Below are 23,289 nucleotides of genomic sequence, written 5' to 3'. Positions count from 1 at the left end.
TGTGGGGGTTGTCCTGACGGGGGGGGTTTCGTGGTTACGTTACGTCACGACAGAGCGGCGCCCCCACCTTCCCGTCCCATGGCGGCTTTCCTCTCAGTCATTCCCGCAGCTTCACAGTGCTATAAACAGTAGCGAAGCAAAGACTGCAGCGAAACGAGACGAGTCATTGGATAAATGCTGGGCTTTGTCCCGCCCATCGGACACTCAGCGTGTCTGGGGTCTATGGGGCAGTGGGCTGGCCTCGGCCGACCCGGACGCTCAGCTTCTGCATGATGATTGGATGATCTGTCTGAGGCTGAATCCCTTTTTGATTGACAGCGAAATGAGCGAACCAGCGATCTTTTAGTGTAAACATCCGTGGGAGCATTCTCATTCTTTTCTGAGTTGAACTGGAGACTTTCCTAATCCTCTTAGTGGCATTTTTTTTTGTTAAAAACGACTAGCGACAAATCGAGCTTCTATTTCTGTTTTTTTTTTTTTTTTTTGTAGCTGCTTGTGTTTGGAGACTGACTTCTATCGCAGTTTCTGTCCCTACCGAGCAGCGGGTGCTGCTGAGCTCCTCCACCGTCACAAAGCAACTCACAGGCGGACAAACTTCACACGAGCCTCGCGCCAGTCCCAGCTAGCGAGCTAGCTAGGTAGCAAGCTGCACATAATGGGAGACAATTTGAATGTTGTGGACCAGATTTTGGCGAAGCCATTTGATAGTCTTGATAGGTGGTGGCCATGTGTGCGCGGGGGGGAGGGGGGGGTGTGGCACGCAGGGGGTTTCGCCTGGGGAGTAAAGCACTCTAGGACCGCCACTGTCTTCATATGTGTGCCAACATTGACATGAACACCATAAATTTAACCGTTGACTTAAATGACCTTGGTATTTGCCAAAACAAACCTTATAAGCTTAATTCTGATGTCAACATATATGCATAGAGCAGGTCTGAAACTGGACAAAACAACTTAGAGGAGTAGTTGAACAATCAATCCTTTCTCAAACTACATGGTTATTATTATTATAGTAGTATTATGCAGAACGCTTTTCAGTCCTCCTACCTTAATCTGTCCATTCCATGGAGGGCAAAACAAATTCAAAGCAATTCCATTCATTAATACTATTTGCTCAACCAATAATTTGCATCACTTTTTCCCCAAGATTGGAGCCACTTTAACTTTTGACCCCTGTACAAACTGAAATTGACCTTTGTCACCATTCTTGCTGTTTTTATCCCAGTTTCCAGTACTGACATTCCTGTGGAAACTTGGCCTTTCATCGTGAGTATATTAGGATTATTTGCATTTATTTATTCTATTACTATTGTCATGAATGTGTAATTGTGAACATGCAGCATGTAGACTGTAAGCACTTGGTGTTGAGGTACTGACAACCTTCTGCTTTCAGCTGCTCCCGTTAGGAGGCACCACAACAGATCAATTGTTTCCATCTCGCCCTGTCCTCTGTATCTTCCTCTGTCACACCAACCACCTGCATGTCCTCCCTCAGTACATCCATAAACCTCCTCTTTGTCCTCCCTCTTCTCCTCCTGCCTGGTGGCTCCATCCTCAGCGTCCTTTCCTTATATACCATGGGTCCCTCCTCTGCACATGTCCAAACCATCTCAGTCTGGGCTGTCTGTCTCCAAACATCCTACCTGAGCTGTCCCTCTGATATGTTCATTCCTAATCCTGTCCATTCTTATCACTCCCAAAGAGAATTGCAACATCTTCAGCTCTGCCTCCTGTCTTTTTGTTAGCACCACCATCTCCAAGCTGTATGACATAGTTGGTCTCACTAGTCTTATAAACCTTCCCCTTCATGCTTGCTCTTGAGTAGTCACAAATCACTCCTGCAACCTTTCTCCACCCACTCCACCCTGCCTGCACTCTCTTCCACACTCTCCATTACTTTGGATAGTTGACCCCAAGTATTTAAAGGGTCCCTGCCACGCTATGACGTTTTTACATATTCTTGGAGAATACAAAAAGCTTTTTCCACATGTTGTCTTTGTTTTTTTTTTTACTATAAAATTACACTGAACAAGTACTTAGACGTTTCGTTACCCATCTGAGAATTTGTATTACCGCCTCTGAGTTGACCTACTTCTTCGCTGCGACGGATGTGACGTCATTCGAGTAGATAAGTAGGTAAAAAATGTACACCGAGATCCTCTGCTGAGGTGCATATGCAGAATTAGTAACTCAAATATAAAGAAAAAGCATAGCACACTCAAAATATTGATGTCCTGCCGCTATTTTATTTCATAATAACGTTTCGGCCAAAGGCCTTCGTCAGATTGCAGCTTCACTTTCAACTGAAGCTGCAATCTGACGAAGGCCTTTGGCCGAAACATTATTATGAAATAAAATAGCGGCAGGACATCAATATTTTGAGTGTGCTATGTTTTTTCATCATTCGAGTAGATGTCTCGCAGCGCCGCTCTGTTTACCAACACGGCAGACACGGACAGCGAAGGCATCGTGCACGATTATAGTGAAGATTTAAGTGACATATCGATTGTTTTTGAAGAAGATGAGTAAGTTTCTGATGAAGATATTAATGGTGTAAATAATGATCGGCTCCAAACCGTATATGTTCCAGCCGAACGCGACAGAAAGAGGATGAAGCGCAGCTGTCAGCTGACAACAGCAGCGTTGTGGAGGACGACACAGAATGGTTTGTTGACTCACCACCTTTTCTTATAAACGATCATTTATTCCTGGCACGGTGTGTTTGTGTATGAAAAAATTATTTGAGCAGCACAGCGTGCTTAAATTCAGGAGTTTGTTCTAAAATCACTGAAAATAAAGTTTCTGTACATTCTGTATATATTTAATCATTTATAAGTCAGTTTCTTGTGATTGCTAATTCTTCACTTTTTATTCAAAGCAAATGATTGCAAATCTTTATCTGAAAAGCTGTAGACCCATATGGGATGGGAAAAATTTTTTCTAAAAATGTTTATGCTAAATGGAGACTTGCCTGTCTAAAATACACATACAGAACATCTGTAATCATAAATTGTATCACATCTAATCTACTTTGAATGAACAGACGTCTGAAAAAAAACAGGCTGTTCAGTTTACATGCATATTTGGAAAACACAAAAATGTCAATGTTCTGTTTTTTTCAGATGCTGATCTGAACATAGTCAGCCGATGCCACTCATGATCGAGTCTCGCTGTTGCAGGGAAATTTCTTCAGTCCTGGTGGAGATGCAACGTGGTGGTGAAAATCCTTAATGTGTCACACAGCTGGCTAGTTTCTCGATTGTGTGTTTGGATGCAGATGTCCTCAGAGTGGCACACTATGCCTACATGATGCTCCACAGTATGAGTCAGCACATGAAATAGAAAGTTTCATTTACATGGTTTATAGAAAAAAGTAAAAAAATATTCAAATACAAAAAGAATGAACTGTTGTTTTGAACATCAATCCATGCTATTTTTTGTTGCAGAAAGTATCTTCATATCGCATATCGGCAATTTGTGCAGTTGTGCTGGGGACACTTGGGAAGGCACAGAAGGTTGCCACTACCAGCTTGTGTTGTATCCAAAATAAGGAGTACTTTTCCATCACCATCATCCGACTACACTGGCTTCCAGTTTCCTCCTCTGGAGTGAGGGGTTGGGCTCATCGGTGGTACCTGGTCCACTTGGCAGCATCAGCCTCAGCTTCATCTGTTCATGTTGGCTGTTCAGTGGAGGAGGATCATTGGTGGGGATTTCTGGTCGGTTTGGTGTTTTGCAGATCTGAAGAACCTCTTTTGCTAAGTCACTCATATAGGCTGAATAAAATGTTTTTTAACAAATTGTAAGACACTTCTCATTTGAATGTAACAATGTGAAACTTACGTGAAATTGTATTTTATTCATTTTATCATGCTATATAAAAATATACAAATAATCTGTTTTGTTTTTTCATTTTCCACATATCACATGTTGGATCTGTGGCTAACTTTCTCACTGAGAATCCTCCTCTTTTCCACTAAGGAAAGTATATTCTGAACCTTGGTCTCTCTTGCTTTGTCTGCTTTTGTTGTCTCCCTGCATTTTCATTAAAATGAAGGGTTGCCACCAAAGTCCTAAAACAGAAGTTAAAACAACATTAATAAAAACATTGCGTATATACATTAAAAAAATGCTGTTTGAAAGTTAGGGTGTTATTGAGATAACATAGACAACTTACCTGCAAAGCTGACCCTGATATGAAAAGGAGACGCGATCACGAATGGCATCGGCTGACTGTGTTCACATGAGCGCCTGAAAAAAAAAAGAAAAAAAAAAGAAGACATTTTTGTGTTTTCCAAATATACATATGCATGTAAACTGAACACCCTGTTTTTTGTTCAGACGTTTGTTCATTCAAAGTAGATTAGATGTGATACAATTTACGATTACAGATGTTCTGTATGTGTATTTTAGGCAGGCAAGTCTCCATTTAGCATAAACTTTTTTCTACATTATGCCTGATAAAATTTGACAACAGATATAGAAGTAAAATTTTATTTTATTTAGAAATCTTTTTCCCCCATCCCCATCAAGATTTGCAATCATTTGCTTTGAATAAAAAGTGAAGAATTAGCAATCACAAGAAACTGACTTATAAATGATTAAATATATACAGAATGTACAGAAACTTTATTTTCAGTGATTTTAGAACAAACTCCTGAATTTAAGCACTCTGTGCTGCTCAAATAATTTTTTTCATACACAAACACACCGTGCCAGGAATAAATGATCATTTATAAGAAAAGGTGGAGTGAACAAACCATTGTGTGTCGTCCTCCACAACGCTGCTGCTGACAGCTGCGCTTCATCCTCTTTCTGTCTCATTCGACTGGAACATACATGGTTTGGAGCAGTCATTATTTACACCGTTAATATCTTAATCAGAAACTTCATCTTCTTCAAAAACAATCGATATGTCACTTAAATCTTTGCTATAATCGCTCACTATGCCTTCGCTGTCCATGTCTGCCGTATTGGTAAACACAGCCGCGCTGCGAGACATTTACTCGAATGACGTCACATCCATCGCAGCGAAAAAGTAGGTCAACTCAGAGGCGGAAAATTCAGATTCTCAGATGGGTAACGAAATGTCTAAATACTTGTTCAGTGTAATTTTATGGTAAAAAAAAACAAAGACAACATGTGGAAAAAACTGTTTTATTCTACAAGAATATGTAAAAACGTCATAGCGTGGCAGGGACACTTTAAACTCATCTATCCTTCCTTGTAACCGCACCATTCCACTGGGCTCCATTTCATTCTCACTCACTCACTCACTCACTCAGTTTTGCTCCTACTGACTTACATTGCCTTTTTGTCCTGAATGTGTCGTCATGTCTCCAGGCTAGTCTCAACCTGCTATCAAGATCACAATGTTGTCAGCGAACACCGTAGTGCAGACAGGAGCTGAAGACTAAAGCAGATATTTGTTTTTCAGTGCAAAGCAGCGCTCCATCATATAACGGTTATGTTGGGGTTTTTTAGACATTGAAGTTAAAAAAGTGTTCAGATGGAGCTAGAACTTGTCATTGTGTGCTTCTTGTTCTGTAGTGTGTCGCATATAGTTCAAAAACAGGTGGTTTTGTTTCATTATGGAGACCAGCACGAGCAGCTACGCCACACTGTGTCCCCCTAACAGACAGAAGGAAAATGAAAGCTTGACACAGAGTACAGCTACAGTGTGTCTGGAAAGAATTCACAGGGCTTCACTTTTTCCACATTTTGTTATGTTTCAGCCTTATTCCAAAATGGATTAAATAAATTTGTTTCCTCAAAATTCTACACATACAATACCCAGCCGAGTCTCACATTTTTTTTCGTGCTCCCATCACGAAATGAGTCACATTTTTGTAATGGGTTTTGTTTAAACTAATTACTGACCCTACTCCTACCCCCAACCCTAACCATAACCACCCCTGACCCCCCTGCTTCACTTTTAATTTTGTGCAGCCATCACAGAATGAATTAGAATGAATTCATACTGCCGTGACGAAAATGAGGCGCTTTTCGTCACAATATCACGAACCAATAGATTAATGTATATTTCGTGCTGCTGAATCACGGATTTTTGCAAATTTAATAAAAATAAAAAACAAAAAAGAAATCACATGTAGCCTTTGTCATGAAGCTCAAAATTGAGCTCAGGTGCATCCTGTTTCCACTGATCATCTTTGAGATATTTCTATAGCTTAATTGGAGTCCACATGGGGTAAATACAGTTGATTGGACAAGATCTGGAAAGACACACCTCTGTCTACATATAAGGTCCCATAGTTGACATTGCATGCCAGAGCACAAACCAAGCATGAAGTCAAAGGAATTGTCTGTCAACCTCCGACACGGGATTGTCTCAAGGCATAAATCTGGGGAAGGGTACAGAAACATTTCTGCTGCTTTGAAGGTCCCACTGAGCACAGTGGCCCCACAGTCTGTAAATGGAACAAGTTCAGATGCACCAGGACTCTTCCGAGAGCTGGTTGCCCGTCTAAACTGATCGACTGTGGGAGAAGGGCCTTAGTCAGGGAGGTGACCAAGAACCCCATGGTCACTCTGTGAGAGCTCTAGCATTCCTCTATGGAGAGAGGAGAACCTTCCAGAAGGACAACCATATCTGCAACAAACCACCTATCAGCCTGTATGGTAGAGTGGCCAGACAGAAGCCAGTCCTTAGTAAAAGGCACATGATAGTTTGTCAAAAGGCACCTGAAGGACTCTCAGACCATGAGAAACAAAATTCTCTGGTCTGATGAGACAAAGACTGAACTCTTGCCAGGCATTATGTTTGGAGTAAACCAGGCACCGTCCCTACAGTGAAGCATGGTGGTTGTAGCATCATGCTGTGGGGATGTTTTTCAGTGGCAGGAACTGGGAGACTAGTCAGGATTGATGGAAAGATGAATGCAGCAATGTACAGACACATCCTGGATGAAAACCTGCTCCAGAGCACTCCTGAACTCAGACTGGGCAACGGTTCATCTTTCAGCAAGACAATGACCCTAAGCACACAGCCAAGATATCAAAGGAGTGGCTTCAGGACAACTCTGTGAATGCCCTTGAGTGACCCAGCCAGAGCCTAGACCTGAATCTGATTGAATGTCTCCAGAGAGATCTGAAAATGACTGTGCACCGACGCTCCCCATCCATTATGGAGTGTTTTGAGTAGAATTTTTTGGGGGAAATGAATTTAGTCCATTTTGGAATAAGGCTGTAACATAACAAAATGTGGAAAAAGTGAAGTCAATCAATCAGTCAACATTTATTTATAAAGCGCTTTACAGCACCGACTTCTGTCCAAAGTGCTTAACATTAAAAACACAAAGTCACAAAAATAAAACACATATAGCATAAAATTTTAAAACAGCACATAATAAAACAGAACATGTCAGATCCCCACTAGGTGTTAAAAGCCAGTTTAAATAAGTCTTTAACTTAGATTTAAAAAGGGCTAGGTCAGGAATAGTACGTAACTCAAGAGGTAGCTCGTTCCACAGTCTGGGGCTGGCTACCGTGAAAGCATGATCACCCCAGCGTTTATATATTGACCTCGGAACATCTAAGTAAAGCTGGCCAGACGCCCTTAATGTCCTACTGTAGGTGCGCAAAGTTAAAATTTCAGACAAGTAGGGAGGTGGAAGGCCAAATAAAGTGCATTACAATAAACAAGTCTGGAGCTGATGATAGCATGAATGGCTGTCTCAAGATCACGCATACTGAGGAAGTGCTTTATTTTAGCCAAAAGGCGAAGTTGGAAAAAACTTGCTTCGACAACAGAGTTTATCTGTTGATCAAACCTCAAACAGCTGTCAAATATCACTCCCAAATTCTTGGCAGCTGGTTTTACATAGTTAGCCAAAGCACCACAATTTGGTGTTACCACATTTGGTATGCCAGAGCGCTCAAACACCATGATCTCCATTTTATCATCATTCAGGTAAAGGAAGTTTTGGGACAGCCACTGCTTTACATTGCAAATACAATTAAATAATGATGACAAAGCATCATTCCCATTAGTCCTCACAGGCAGATGGATTTGCAGATCATCTGCATAACAATGAAAGGACAGGTTGTACTGGGTTATAATTAACCCCAATGGCAGAATGTGTTGTGTGGGCCGCTGAAGAGGAGGTACTGCTGGCCCACCACAAGATGGCGCCCTGCTTGAAGTGCGGGCTTCAAGCACGAGAGGGCTTCGGAGCAACCAGGAGTGACAGCTGTCACTCATCATCCATACCAGCTGTCACTCATTCACTTCTCATCACCACCACCATAAAGGCCGGACTGCAACTCCACCTCCCCGCCGAGAAATCAACTACCATTCAGGTAATTTCTCTGCTGACAGACACTTTGTGTGTAATAACCTGAACTTCTATTGCAGCCGTTTTCCTGGAGTGTTGCCTTATCTGGAGGATTGGCGTTTGGTGTGACAGCGACGGCTTCGCCTCACACCCCAACTCATAAGTGGTTGACCAGGAGCTGCACGAGTGTGTGTGATTGGAGGTGGAGGTTCTCCCTCCTTTACTTAATACAGACTGTGGGATTACTGAGTGTGCGAACTCACACTCATCTGGACTGTCTCTGTTTTCTGCCAGCAGTACCGGGTCTGACTGCTGAAGACAGTGGCCACCTGGGGCGCAGGGCTTGGCGGCTCCGGTGTTCTTCAGCTCCGTTGGTGGTGGAAGCTGTGTGGGGATCCGGCTCTTCTCTCTCCAGGCGTCTTCTATCGTCGAGCCTGCCCACACGTCACCTGGTGTATGATTGATAGTCCACCATATTGTTATTGTCTGTACGTTGTGCGATTCACAACATTAAATTGTTACTTTTGGCTTATCCATTGTCCGTTTATTAACGCCCCCTGTTGTGGGTCCGTGTCACGTCACTTTCACAACAGAATGTACAAAGAAAATAGAATAGGCCCAAGGACAGAACCCTGCAGCACTCCACAGCACAGAGGAGCAGTTGATGAGGAGAGGTCCCCAGTCATGACAGAAAAGCTCCTTTCAGCCAAATATGATCTAAACCACTTAAGTGCAGTACCCTGAATGCCAATACAATGTTCTAACCGGGAAACAAGTACTGTGTGATCCGTAGTATCAAAGGCTGCTGTGAGGTCCAACAGAACCAACATAGCAGGATTCCCTGCATCCACCGACAAAGTGATGTCATTATTAACTTTTAAAAGTGCTGACTCAGTGCTGTGTCGCGGTCTAAACCCGGATTGGAATTTTTCAAGGATGTGATTGTCTTCTAAAAATGATTTTAACTATAAAAAGACAACCTTTTCTAAAACCTTAGACAGAAAGTGCTGTGATACTTTCCGGATGCACCGTAGGTGGCATTAAAAAAACAAAAAACAAACAAAACACACACACACACACACACTTCCACTCTTCAGTTCCTCGTACATGCACAATGTTTAGTGGTATGCATTTCCAACATGGCAGATGTGACGCATCAATGTGACACATGCTTTTGTTGTTAGCGTACCACATTGGAGTTCCTGATCAAGCTAATGCCAGCAGTCTAAGTTTAGTTTGGGTTTGATTAAGACATTTTTTTTTTGTGGACTGGGTGGTAATTTTTAGCACACATGTGGTGTGGGTAATTGTGTCTGGCAGGTTATTATGATAGGCATATTTCCTTACCTGTTATTTAGTGCCAAAGGTGCTAACATAAAAATGAAACAACACTAAACTTTCACTGAACAGAGGTACTGGAGCACAAACATGTTAGAGGGTCCATTAATCAAATTAAACACGCACTAAGCCAATTATCTCATTCATTCATTCATTCATCTTCTACCGCTTAGTCCAATTAAGGGTTGCAGGGGGCTGGATACTGTAATATCCTCAGAAAGGACAAACAAGGTTGAGCCCACAGCAGCTAGCAATAGCACACACAAGCTGTCACTCAGAGTGACCACACCGAAAATATCCACATCTGATGAGTTGTTTAAAAAAAAGCCCTAATAGAACAGCTGCCATGAGGAAACTAGCTAGTTTTATTTGTCTTCATTTGTGATTATATTTAATTTTTTTATCAAGTATTTGCCATGTTTAAATGGTTATATTTTTAGTGAGTTTTAGTCATCTGTTTGAGTATACATCAACTGGTCTGAACTGGTTTTATCTGCTCAGAAACAAAGGAAATAGGTTCCAGCATGTACCAAACAACTGGGTTGAAGACAAGGGGTGGAGCTTCCCCTCAGTTTGTGGGGAGCCAGTAAGATTAGGATTGTGAGACAAAACCCACTCACTGTACCACCTACATAGATTTGTACAAAAGCATTTTGTCGGCTATGTTTGAGGTCTTTCAGAAGATGGAGTCTGTGTGTGGACTGTGTTTCTGAGGACCCGGGCCTGGTTTTCAGGGTGACTTTCAATAAATTCAGACAGAGGAATATATCGATTTTGTTCTTTACAAGGGACATTATCTACAATAAGAACTGGGAGGATTAGCACTAGAGAGACCAAAACTGGTTTTCTTAGTGCACACATGCTTTTGGCTGTAAACTTTTTATTTCTGCTGTGAAGTTCAACATTTTAACATGGAAATCTAAGGGGAATTACTTTGTAGTCAGCCTCATGCAACCACTCAGGGGACTGCAAGAGTTGGGCCTTGTGTTTGCTTAATTTTCCGGCCTTTGATGTTAGGGCTTGCTTGTGGGCAAGTCAAAACCAAAGCTGAATCACTGTGCTCACTTTGTTTAGCCACACATCAATTCACTTCACCTTTGAGATTAAAAAGAGGTCTTCTTGTGTGTTCATTTACATTGTAAATTAACAGATTTTCATCTGATATTTGCATGTGCAGAGCATGGATGAAACAAGCCAGCCACAGCCACTTTCTATTTAACTCTATGGCTAACGACAAGCAGAAGGGGTGTTTATTGTCAATGTACATGCAACACAATTTGTCCTCTGCATTTAACCCATCCTAATTACAGTTTGACACAATCCAACCACTGGGAGTAGCGGGCAACCACAGTTCTCCATCCAGGGACCAAGTCCAGCTGTAGCCTTGGTCAGGGACAGAGAAAGGAGTAGATACCTACTGCACATTATTTGTTTTTTTGTTTTGATTTCTAGTGTAAGTAAACCAGAGTGCCTACAGTATCAAAAGTGAAATAGCCTGAAAATGTGCGGTGTGCTGTGCTAAGATCGTGGCTGGCATAAGTAGCTTTACAGCTATTGTTCCTCTCCTGACACATAGAGGTGATGCTAGGACACTGTTAATGGTGTGAAAACAAGACATCATCAGAGTGATGTGCACACCAGAGACACACTTATGAACAATGGTTAATTTTCAAGTTGCTCCGGCATCTTGCAACTGAGACTTTGGTTAGGGAGCCTCTTACTCGCGTGTTTGACTTCATTAGAAACAACAGCTCAGCTGTCAGATTTCCAGGGAGTAAAATGGTCACTGGAGGCGAATTCCACACCATATCGGTAAGTAATTTTGTTGTCGTTGTTAACCCACAAGGAATGAGGAGTGCTGCAGTGGTGTGAATGTCGACGTAAAGCGCCGGTCACATGGCACTAACAAACGACACTGAAGCCAAAACGAAACAAGAAATCTGGACTTATGTTGACTTTCAGAGATATCGTTTAACCATCATCCAGCTTTGTTCCTGTAGCTGGCGCTTTGTCAGAATTTTCAAACTGTTGAAAAATGTGCACGAATCCCGACAACAACTTCAAGTCATCTGTATTCTGTTTTGCTTTCTGTCTTGATGGTTCCTCATAGTTTGCTAGTTCCCGTACCATCAGCATTCCTTTTGACTGTTGCCTGACTTCATCCAGCCTCCCAAGTCCAACATCTTGCACAAACGTTGCCGATACCTGAACGGACCAATAACTAAAGATCCAACGAGCTGAACGTGACTCATCCATGTGTGAGACGAAAAGCAACATTGTCATATAGAAACAATAGCGGCAAACCACATCTCCCTAACCAGAAAGAGTGACGTCATCACGCATGCGTGTAGGTGCTGCTCTAGTGGCAACTTGAAAATCATCCATTAACACACCCACGTTTGCAATTATATGGGTGGATATAAAAGCACGTACAAGTGATGAGGAAAATTACATGAACAATGGCTGCATTAGCATTGTTAGAAGACCTTGCAAACTGCGCAATCTGAGGCGAGCGTGTAATCAGAGAATGCGAGGATTTACTTGCAAATGACGATAATTGGGTCATAAGCCGATTTCGATTACCAAGGCCACTGTTACTGGAGTTGCACATAGAACTGCAGCCGACCCAGAGCACAACACGGCAAGGAGTCAAGGGTTGTCTGTGCCCACACAGGTGGTTACCACGCTGGGCGTCCTGGCAACAGGGGCATTCCAGCAGGGAGCTGGCTGATCGGTCAGGAGTGTGCAAGTCAACCTTGAGCCGAGCCATGCCAGCTGTGTGGGACAGAATCATCTGAATGTCATCCAGGTACATCACATTCCAAAATTAAAGTGCAATTTGCAGTGAGAGCCAGTTTCCCTAATGTAATCTGAGCTATTGCCACACACATATTGCTATAAAGGCGCCTTCACATGATGAATTTCTCTTTGTTAATAGTTTTCAATTTAATTTTTAAATTTATTTTCATTTATATAGCACCAAATCACAACAAAGTTGCCTCAAGGCGCTTCACACAAGTAAGGTCTAACCTTACCAACCCCCAGAGCAAGCACACAGGTGACAGTGGTAAGGAAAAACTATCTCTGATGGAGGAAGAAACCTCAAGCAGACCAGACTCAAAGGGGTGACCCTCTGCTAATCGGAAACAATTTCATTCCATCAATGTACAAATCATATGCGATGTGCAAATGCATTGGGTTGAGAACAGGTTAGACGCTGGCACAGTGTGCAATGGGTGGCTGCTTAGTGAGTATATAGCTCATTCATGTAATTGCTCTGAACGGAAACCAGCACGGGCACATTTGAGCATGTGCATATTCAAATATGTTTTTTGTTATTATTATTAAACTTTTTGTTTTGCTTGATGGTGAAATACAGCTGCAGAGCTTCTTAACAGAGCCCAATTGTCTCCCTGTGTTCAGTATTTGTTAATAAACGTGTTTGTAAAGTTGTGAATATCACACACAGTCAGCCGTGGTGCACCTTATTTGTTTATCTTCAGTGTGTGTGCATGTACTGTTCTGAACAGAGCATTTACGGCCTCACACACACACACACACTAACTTTATAAACTATATAACTAACTGTATAAACTGTCCCTGCATGTCTCCACCTCATTTGCAGTCATCTGTAGCTCACACTCAGTACAATTTCTTTTCTGTGTTCATGTGGAATTATTGGACAGAGGGGAATTCAACGTTAACTCCATATGTACAGATATTCCCTGCAATGTTAACAGTTTATGGCTTAGACAAAAAAAATGTATGAGTGACTGAGTGAATGAAATAGTTCATTGCTTGTGTGAGCAGTAACTCAAACAATAGATACTATCATCTTGTCACCAATTAAAACAAACAAACAGAAATCCTTTCACAACTCTGTTATTGCTGTGAACTGTGGCTGGTTGAAAATCACCCAGATATCAACAGTTGAGTCATTTCTTTGACTCACTTGAACAAACATGATTTATTATTATTAATTATATTTAATAGTCATTAATATGATATATGCAAGCAGCCATCCCATCATAAACACACAAAAAACACAACAAAAAACATTGTAATTGGTTTTCCAGCACTAAATTACTCAAAATACCAACAGCAGGAGAAAACAATGATTTCCACTGTGAACACCAAGTGACAACATATCTTAAATATTCCTCCTTCAGCACCTCCAGTGTCAGAAAGAGAGGTGATTTGTTTACCACCAATGCTGAAATTTAAGCTCACTTCAAGGTTAACCCCCTTTCCCTTAAACAGCAGCAGTTTTAAAGCAACAGTGTTTTGCCCATGTAACATCGCATAGACATGCGTGCCATCTGCTGGATGGATTATGGAAAATTTTAACAGATGTAGTTGAAGTGACGTAGTTTGTCTGTCACATGTTGACCAAAGGGCAGGTTATGTGCTCATGGGTACACTCCTCCCTCCAATGACCATCTTCACAACACAACAGGAAAGTAAAACTGAATTAAAGAGTGAATCGAACATGTGGCTGAGGAGGACGCCAAAATTTGAAACAGTACTGCAAATTGGTGACTGTTAACTCACAACGGTTTCCAATTCCACACAGCTGGTCAAGACGGTCTAGCAATGACTAATCTCACTCAGGAAACTGAAACAGGACCGAGCTCCCACAGAAACTGTTGGTGATCCTTTACGGGAACACCACAGAGACTATCCTGACTAACTGTGACACTGTGTGGTATGTCAGTTCCACAGTCACTGAGTACACAAACTTGTACTGTATGGTGAAGGCAGCAAAACACATTATTGGGATGGTACTCCCAACCCTGGACATCATTTACACTGGTCAACTGAAGAGGAAAGCCAGCACCATTTTTAGGGACTACACACACTCTGGCAATTCTCTGTCTGAACTGCTGCCATTGTATTTGGGTCAATAAAATCCAGAACCACCCAACTGAGGAACAGCTGCTATCCCGAAGCTGCGACCTCCGTAACATTAGGTCCTCTATGCATTATTTTGCAGCTTTGCCAATTATCATAGATAATTGGCAAAGCTTCTGGGGAAAACCTGGTTTTGTTAGGAGAGACGGCATCCATCCCAAAGCAGACAACCCGTAAGTTGGAGAGGAAATGGCGTCTCACTAATTTAGAAGATCTTCACTTAGCCTGGAAAAAGAGTCTGTTGCTCTATAAAAAAGCCCTCTGTAAAGCTAGGACATCTTTCTACTCATTACTAATTGAAGAAAATAAGAACAACCCCAGGTTTCTTTTCAGCACTGTAGCCAGGCTGACAAAGAGTCAGAGCTCTATTGAGCTGAGTATTCCATTAACTTTAACTAGTAATGACTTCATGACTTTCTTTGCTAACAAAATTTTAACTATTAGAGAAAAAATTACTCATAACCATCCCAAAGACGTATCGTTATCTTTGGCTGCTTTCAGTGATGCCGGTATTTGGTTAGACTCTTTCTCTCCGATTGTTCTGTCTGAGTTATTTTCTTTAGTTACTTCATCCAAACCATCAACATGTTTATTAGACCCCATTCCTACCAGGCTGCTCAAGGAAGCCCTACCATTATTTAATGCTTCGATCTTAAATATGATCAATCTATCTTTGTTAGTTGGCTATGTACCACAGGCTTTTAAGGTGGCAGTAATTAAACCATTACTTAAAAAGCCATCACTTGACCCAGCTATCTTAGCTAATTATAGGCCAATCTCCAACCTTCCTTTTCTCTCAAAAATTCTTGAAAGGGTAGTTGTAAAACAGCTAACTGATCATCTGCAGAGGAATGGTCTATTTGAAGAGTTTCAGTCAGGTTTTAGAATTCATCATAGTACAGAAACAGCATTAGTGAAGGTTACAAATGATCTTCTTATGGCCTCGGACAGTGGACTCATCTCTGTGCTTGTTCTGTTAGACCTCAGTGCTGCTTTTGATACTGCTGACCATAAAATTTTATTACAGAGATTAGAGCATGCCATAGGTATTAAAGGCACTGCGCTGCGGTGGTTTGAATCATATTTGTCTAATAGATTACAATTTGTTCATGTAAATGGGGAATCTTCTTCACAGACTAAAGTTAATTATGGAGTTCCACAAGGTTCTGTGCTAGGACCAATTTTATTCATGTTATACATGCTTCCCTTAGGCAGTATTATTAGACGGTATTGCTTAAATTTTCATTGTTACGCAGATGATACCCAGCTTTATCTATCCATGAAGCCATAGGACACACACCAATTAGCTAAACTGCAGGATTGTCTTACAGACATAAAGACATGGATGACCTCTAATTTCCTGCTTTTAAACTCAGATAAAACTGAAGTTATTGTACTTGGCCCCACAAATCTTAGAAACATGGTGTCTAACCAGATCCTTACTCTGGATGGCATTACCCTGACCTCTAGTAATACTGTGAGAAATCTTGGAATCATTTTTGATCAGGATATGTCATTCAAAGCGCATATTAAACAAATATGTAGGACTGCTTTTTTGCATTTACGCAATATCTCTAAAATCAGAAAGGTCTTGTCTCAGAGTGATGCTGAAAAACTAATTCATGCATTTATTTCCTCTAGGCTGGACTATTGTAATTCATTATTATCAGGTTGTCCTAAAAGTTCCCTGAAAAGCCTTCAGTTAATTCAAAATGCTGCAGCTAGAGTACTAACGGGGACTAGAAGGAGAGAGCATATCTCACCCATATTGGCCTCTCTTCATTGGCTTCCTGTTAATTCTAGAATAGAATTTAAAATTCTTCTTCTTACTTATAAGGTTTTGAATAATCAGGTCCCATCTTATCTTAGGGACCTCGTAGTACCATATCACCCCAATAGAGCGCTTTGCTCTCAGACTGCAGGCTTACTTGTAGTTCCTAGGGTTTGTAAGAATAGAATGGGAGGCAGAGCCTTCAGCTTTCAGGCTCCTCTCCTGTGGAACCAGCTCCCAATTCAGATCAGGGAGACAGACACCCTCTCTACTTTTAAGATTAGGCTTAAAACTTTCCTTTTTGCTAAAGCTTATAGTTAGGGCTGGATCAGGTGACCCTGAACCATCCCTTAGTTATGCTGCTATAGACGTAGACTGCTGGGGGGTTCCCATGATGCATTGTTTCTTTCTCTTTTTGCTCTGTATGCACCACTCTGCATTTAATCATTAGTGATCGATCTCTGCTCCCCTCCACAGCATGTCTTTTTCCTGGTTCTCTCCCTCAGCCCCAACCAGTCCCAGCAGAAGACTGCCCCTCCCTGAGCCTGGTTCTGCTGGAGGTTTCTTCCTGTTAAAAGGGAGTTTTTCCTTCCCACTGTAGCCAAGTGCTTGCTCACAGGGGGTCGTTTTGACCATTGGGGTTTTACATAATTATTGTATGGCCTTGCCTTACAATATAAAGCGCCTTGGGGCAACTGTTTGTTGTGATTTGGTGCTATATAAAAAATTGATTGATTGATTGATTGACTGTTTGTAAACATGCCATTATGTTGTATATTATACAGATAATGTTTGAGTGCAATGGTAAGAATATTTGCATGAGCTCAAAGATAACATGTACCATTCAGCTCAGCTGGCACCTCATTGAATGGTATATTCCATCTTTCAACAACTATAGTGATATTCTTTTAATTACGCAAATGGAAAACATTCAGTGTTTGTTTTCTGACACCTAAATAGATCCACATAAATTACTATACTTAAAATTAGATAGGTGTTGCTTCTTGGAGCAGGAAGCGCACAACAGCGGTGCACACACCTGACTGGGTGTCTGCCCAGTTTACTCCGCGTTGCAGGCAACTTGCCGACACACCGCTAAACAAGTGGAAGCACATGGCTGCTTTCCTCAAACCAGCAAAGAAGCGCTTGTATGTCTGCTAAAGATGTCCTCACAAACACTGCGATAACTGGAGTTCTTGTAGCACGGTAGCATTACTACTAAAAGCTAATGGAGGTGTTCAATAGAGCATAACATACGGCACAAAAATGCATGGTACCTGACATCACTCATACAATGGGACAAATGGAGAATGTTGCATGACACACAATCCACCAATCAAATGACAAGGATCTATGTAGGTGTCACAATCTGTTATGACTTTTTGTTTCCAGGACTGTTACTTGTGGTCTCTATTGTTTCTTTTCTTCTGTATTTTGAGTTTCTATATATTGAGAAAAGCCTTCAGTAATTCCATTGTTCATACTGTATATATAATGACAAAGATCATTCTGATTCTGACCACAGCATTTTAAAACAACAGACCTCACGCTGTCCACATGGGCTGAATTAACAATATCCAGTCTGTTCTTAGAGTTTCATGAGGGGAAAAACCCAGTGTCAAAATTGTAAGATGCAATGTCAAAATTTAGTCAAAACTAATGAATACCATTTAATGCATTGACATTTTAAGTTTAATTATGAGGGAGAAATGAAGATTTAAGCACGACAAGAAAATTATGAGCTGCTCAATCAAATTCGAAACTAAAGTCAGATACAAAACTAAACAAAACAGTGGTTTCCAAAAACAATTTCAAGATATAAAGTTGAATGTTCCTGCACTTGTAACAGTGAAGGGATTTGACAACAAAAATGTAGATCAGTAAGTGTGTAAACCAGTCCGCCTTAGCAATATTTTGAAGACAATAACTTAAAACCAATGAATACTAATATCTTGTAAGTCATCAGATTAAAATAATACATAATGAAGACAAACCCTACCACATCTGGTCAGAGGCTCAAAGCGCTTTACAATAATGCCTCACATTCACCCCGATGTGAGGCTGCTGCCATGCAAGGCGCCCACTACACCCCAGGAGCAACTAGGGGATTAAGGACCTTAACCAAGGGCCCTTAGTGATTTTCCGATCAGGCTGGGATTTGAACTGAGGATCCTCTGGTCTCAAGCCCAACGCTTTAACCACTAGACCATCACCTCCCCTCCCACACAGTAGACATAATGTGTGGCAGGGGACAGTCAATGCCAAATCATGAAATTATAACTGACAAGAAATTACTGACTGCTAACTCGAAACACTGAGTGTTTTGAAACCTGTATTGAACAATGTTCCTGAATCTGTATCAAAAGAAAGACATCACAACGGCAATTGCTAGATGAGATAAAAAAAGAAGAAAAAATGGCAACCTAAAACCAAAATTGAACAATAATTGTTACATGTAGCAGAGGACAGTGTCAAAACCTTTTGTTGGTGGATAAATTATTTTTGGTTAACTTGAAACAGTTCCTGGTGTATTTCCAAACCTGAAGGCATCACAACATAGGCACTTACTAGATGAGATATACCAAAAAAAAAAAAAAAAAAAAGAAGAAGAAAAAATGGCAACCTAAAACCAAAATTGAACAATAACTGTTACATGTAGTGGAGGACAGTGTCAAACCTTTTGTTGGCGGACAAATTATTTTTGGCTAACTATAAACACTGTCCTGGAGTATTTCCAAACCTGTTCCGACCGTTGTTCTTCGTTCTGTGTCAAAAGCAAGACATTATGAACTGTGGTACATAGGGCCTCAATAGTGTCGCAAACTGATCTGAAAAATAATTTAATTAATTTGGTGCTGAAACATTAAAATAAAATGAACTAGAAGTGCACATTGAACTAGGATAGGATTGTTTTTGAAACGTCACATTTAAAGGCTACGGTCATTGCATGGTCTGTCTGTGCACAAGCACATAGTATGATGCTTGTTTTAACTTTTAAGCACATAAAATAATTGCTGTGACATTGATTTTTTTTTTTTTTTTACATTATTTACAGAATTATCATCTTTTTATAATTTCTCTGGGGTTAACAGTCTTCCAGGATTAAGTAACATTTAAAATCAACTGCAGTCCCACTTCATTGACTGGGATAAAACGGATCAGTGTCAAACCTCTGCAGTATTTTTTACAAACTCATAAGGCGCATTAAACAAATACCAGTATACAGTGAATGAGAAGTATGTGTTTCATTTTCTTCTGCAGAAAAGAAGACAGGGTCGTTTGGTTTCTCATGCTATGCAAAATAATCTGTTCAGCAGACACAATCTGAGCACAAATTATATTTAACAAGTGTTCAAATATCCTGTACAAAAACAATACAAATTTTCTGAGTTGCAACTCAAAAATCTCAAACATAGCTGTCATTTTGTAAAAGTACCTCACATTCATGACCCAAAGATGTCAAAGTCCAGATGTCATTGACTGGTCATGCACTTAAATCTGTTCTTGAAGTAGAAGTCTTCATTATGAATATACTGATCGTAATCAGAGGAGGAATAGCGGAATTTTTCGTAGGACTTTTGTGATTCACTTTTACTCCAAGGCAACTGGATCTTTGATGCGTGGCTTACAATAATGTCACTGCAGGAACCAATGTGGAGGGAACCCAGTGCATCAATGAAGAACTCTGCAGGGAAGACATTTAAATATGAGGTTAAAATTTTAAGATACAGAGCAAACATTTAAAAAAATTGTGTCCATGTCCATACCATATTTTGGACAAACCAAAATATGGTAAAGGTCTGTATCTTCATCTCAAACAATAAAAAGCATCATCTTGTAATTCTCCAAATTCAGAAAAGTGCATACCAAGGTTGGACTGATAAATTTGTGGTAAACTTTGATGTACCACATCAACCCCAAAAGCAACTTTGTTTTGCCTATGTAATATCCCATAGATGTGTTTGCTCTGCCCCTCATGTTAGCATCAGTTAACAAACAGAATTATGGTAGACTTTGGGGGAAAACATGATGCCCACCACATATGTGGTTAAATTTGAGAAGAACTATACAACAGAATGGGAAAGTAAAACCGTTATTTAAACAGAAGCATATATTTGTGAGAATGTGTGGTGCCAAAACTTCAAAAATATTTTATTGTTATGCTGAATATTAATTAATCTGGGTACTGGGTTACTGGGTGTTAATTACCTATGAATAAATTACTGGGTAACTGGAAACTCCCATTTTGAACACTGTTCCCGAGTCCACAAGAAAGTGATCACAATACAGAATTACAGAATAGCTGGAATGTGGAATGTGTGGTTGGGGACGGTTCCAAAACTTCTCATTTGTACCGCAAATTAGGCAGTTAACTTGAAACACTGCTTTGAAATGTTTTGAATCCTTTGAAGACGTCCATTTTGAACATTGTTCTGGAGTCTGGATTACAAGGAACGCATCATGTGCTGTGCTACCACTGGGTGAACACTGATATGCACTGAAAGATTTTGCACCCATCTAAAATTATAAATTTCATATTTAAAAGCCTCTTAATTAGTAACTACTGGGATCGGCTCCAGCTCCCCTGTGACCCTGAACTGGAATAAGTGAGCACAGAAAATGAATGAATATTTAAAGGCTACAGTCAGCATAGGGTCTGTGCACTAGAATCTACATTGCTCGTCATCTAAATAAAATGTTTTTGAAGAGGGTGGCAGTGATACAAGCAATATATTCCATCATAATTATCAAATAATTTATAACCTCCCCCAAAATGGTGAATAGAATTGATATTAAGTTCAGGAAACCAATCTTTTTGGTTTCTAGGTATAAACAAATTTCATTACATTCAAGCTCACAACCAGTTGTACATTGATCTAAAGTAGTCATGTTGGTATGGTTTACTGTATTCTAAATTATTAACACTGAACAACCACTTTGACCTTCTTCTTCAATTAACTGAATGTAACATCTGCATTTTCAGACCAGGCCCATGTTTTGAGCTTACTTTATGTGGATCTCTCTTCAACCAGATCAAGGGTTGCGCATATGGGGACAAAAAGCTGACTGATGCATGTCATTTATTTTGAACAATGCTGTATGTAGTATTTCTGCTTATTCCTTACTACGAAAGAAGACTGCAAAATTTAATACGTTTATGACTTTAGAAAAGATAATTTTATCTAAAACAGTATACAATAAAGGAAATAAAGAATATACAAATAATGAATGTTTATGAGTTCAATGGTATGAATATTTCATGAGGTGAAAGATGGAACATTCCATCTTTCACCTCATGAAATATTCATTCCATTGAAAGAATGTAAAAACATTCATTATTTGTTTTACATAACAGCTAAAATAGATCCTTGTCATTTGATAATTTATTAATTTATAAAGAACAGAAAAGGGACTTACATTTTGATGTGCTGGTCCTCTGACATCAACAGTCCAACACAAACTTTAAACAGGAGTCCAAAATTATTCTCAGTCAACTTGGAAAAAGAGCTAGTTCAAAAATAATTTTGACAATGTAGTCTGTGATGCTGTGTAGTGACTTTGTGTAAAAAAACAAAAAACAAAAAGAAAGACTTCAGTCCAGTGAAAAATCATGCCAGAAATTAGTCCAGCTCTTCATGCCTCAAGGCAGCTTACAGCATAGTGTATTTGTTTTGTGTGTGTTAGAAAAATTAGCACCGTCAATTAGCTCCTTCAAATCGTTATCTGTCAACAAAACAAACTCTGCCATGTTTAGCTAGATGCCACCCCCACTAGTGGGTGGGGTTCGCAGTGTGCAATGGTACACAACGTATGGAACCAAATTTGCATGGTAAATGGAACCAAATTGCACGCTAAATGCAATGCAACACAAATGGGATGAACAATCCATATCTCATGACATACAAAGCACCAATCAAATGACAAGGATCCACTCAGCTGTTATATAAATAACATAAATGTTAATATAAAGAAAGATTCAGTGGAAATCATCACATACTCTGTGCACACATAATACATAGTATGACTGGTAGACATGAGACCACAAAAAAAGCCTTGCTAATCTAGTTCTCGTCATGGTGGATATCCAGGAAATGTACTGATGACAATATTTGATTGTAGGTAGTCACAAGCAGACTCACCCAGATGACCGCTGCGTGCCAGGCGAGGGTTAAAGCCCGCCTGCTGCACTTTCTCCGTCCTCCCCATGAAGAAATTAATGACTGCGTCAGCTACTACACAGCTTGGAAATCCTTTGATAGTGTGGTGATAACCGTCTCTGATATGTAAGCAGTCGCCCTCATCTCCACCTTCTTCCACTGAAAGGGTGTGCCGGTAGGTCGCAGTGTAACCAGTAACCTCCCTCACTGCACCGCCCACCTGAAGGCATCAGCACAGTCAAATATGACATTTACAAGTCCATACTTCAATAGCGAAGGTCAATGGCTATGTGGCAATAACCGTGGTGAATAAACACAGAGGAGATGCACATGACAGATAACAACACAATACAACTAGAAGAACACTTTGAGTACATACAGGGTGTCCCAAAAAAAGTCCCACAAAAATAAGGCCATAGAAAATCTATACAATTTTGGATACTGATATCTGTCATACAGTGGCTTGTAAAAGTGTTCAGCCCCTTGGTATTTCACGCATTTTAATTTGTTTACGGCATTTCAAATACAAAAAGTAAATCAGGTTTCGCAATATAAAAATTTGGAAAATTATGTTCCTTAAACTCAAACTGAAAACAAATCTCTACAACTTGATATAAATTAATAAAAATATAACAGCCAAGATGACAGTGTACATAAGTAATGGGCCCCTTTGGTATAATACCTGTAAATAATCAGCTTTATTGCCAGTATTGCTTCAGACAAGTCAGGGGATGGATATATGAACATTTCCAAGTAACTGAATATGTCTTGGAATTTATGTACAGAAATTATGAAGAAATAGTAACAGTATGGCACT

The 23,289-nt window shown here is 40.3% G+C and overlaps 1 protein-coding gene and 1 long non-coding RNA gene across 2 annotated transcripts in view; both read right to left on the bottom strand.

Annotated features, from left to right (window-relative positions):
* Nucleotides 1–5,644: 5,644 nt before the first annotated feature.
* LOC117512364 lies at nucleotides 5,645–18,903 on the bottom strand. The gene is made up of 3 exons (XR_004561286.1): nucleotides 17,063–18,903; nucleotides 13,911–14,625; nucleotides 5,645–5,656 (listed from the first exon to the last, which is right to left on the bottom strand). It is a non-coding gene; the product is annotated as an uncharacterized LOC117512364 (long non-coding RNA).
* A 284-nt stretch (nucleotides 18,904–19,187) lies between these two features.
* b4galnt1a (beta-1,4-N-acetyl-galactosaminyl transferase 1a) overlaps nucleotides 19,188–23,289 on the bottom strand; it is a 130,316-nt gene continuing 126,214 nt past the window's right edge. The window contains exons 9-10 of the mRNA XM_034171488.1: nucleotides 22,455–22,692; nucleotides 19,188–19,999 (exon numbers count right to left, since the gene is read on the bottom strand). Of these exons, the coding sequence (XP_034027379.1) occupies nucleotides 19,788–19,999; nucleotides 22,455–22,692 (450 nt within the window). The 3' untranslated portion in view covers nucleotides 19,188–19,787. The remainder of the gene's footprint in view (nucleotides 20,000–22,454; nucleotides 22,693–23,289) is intronic.

This window comes from Thalassophryne amazonica, chromosome 6, assembly GCF_902500255.1.
Source record: "Thalassophryne amazonica chromosome 6, fThaAma1.1, whole genome shotgun sequence".
NCBI lineage: Eukaryota > Metazoa > Chordata > Actinopteri > Batrachoidiformes > Batrachoididae > Thalassophryne > Thalassophryne amazonica.
The sequence above is the reverse complement of the archived record's forward strand: the minus strand, read 5'-3'. Positions and strand labels throughout refer to the sequence as shown.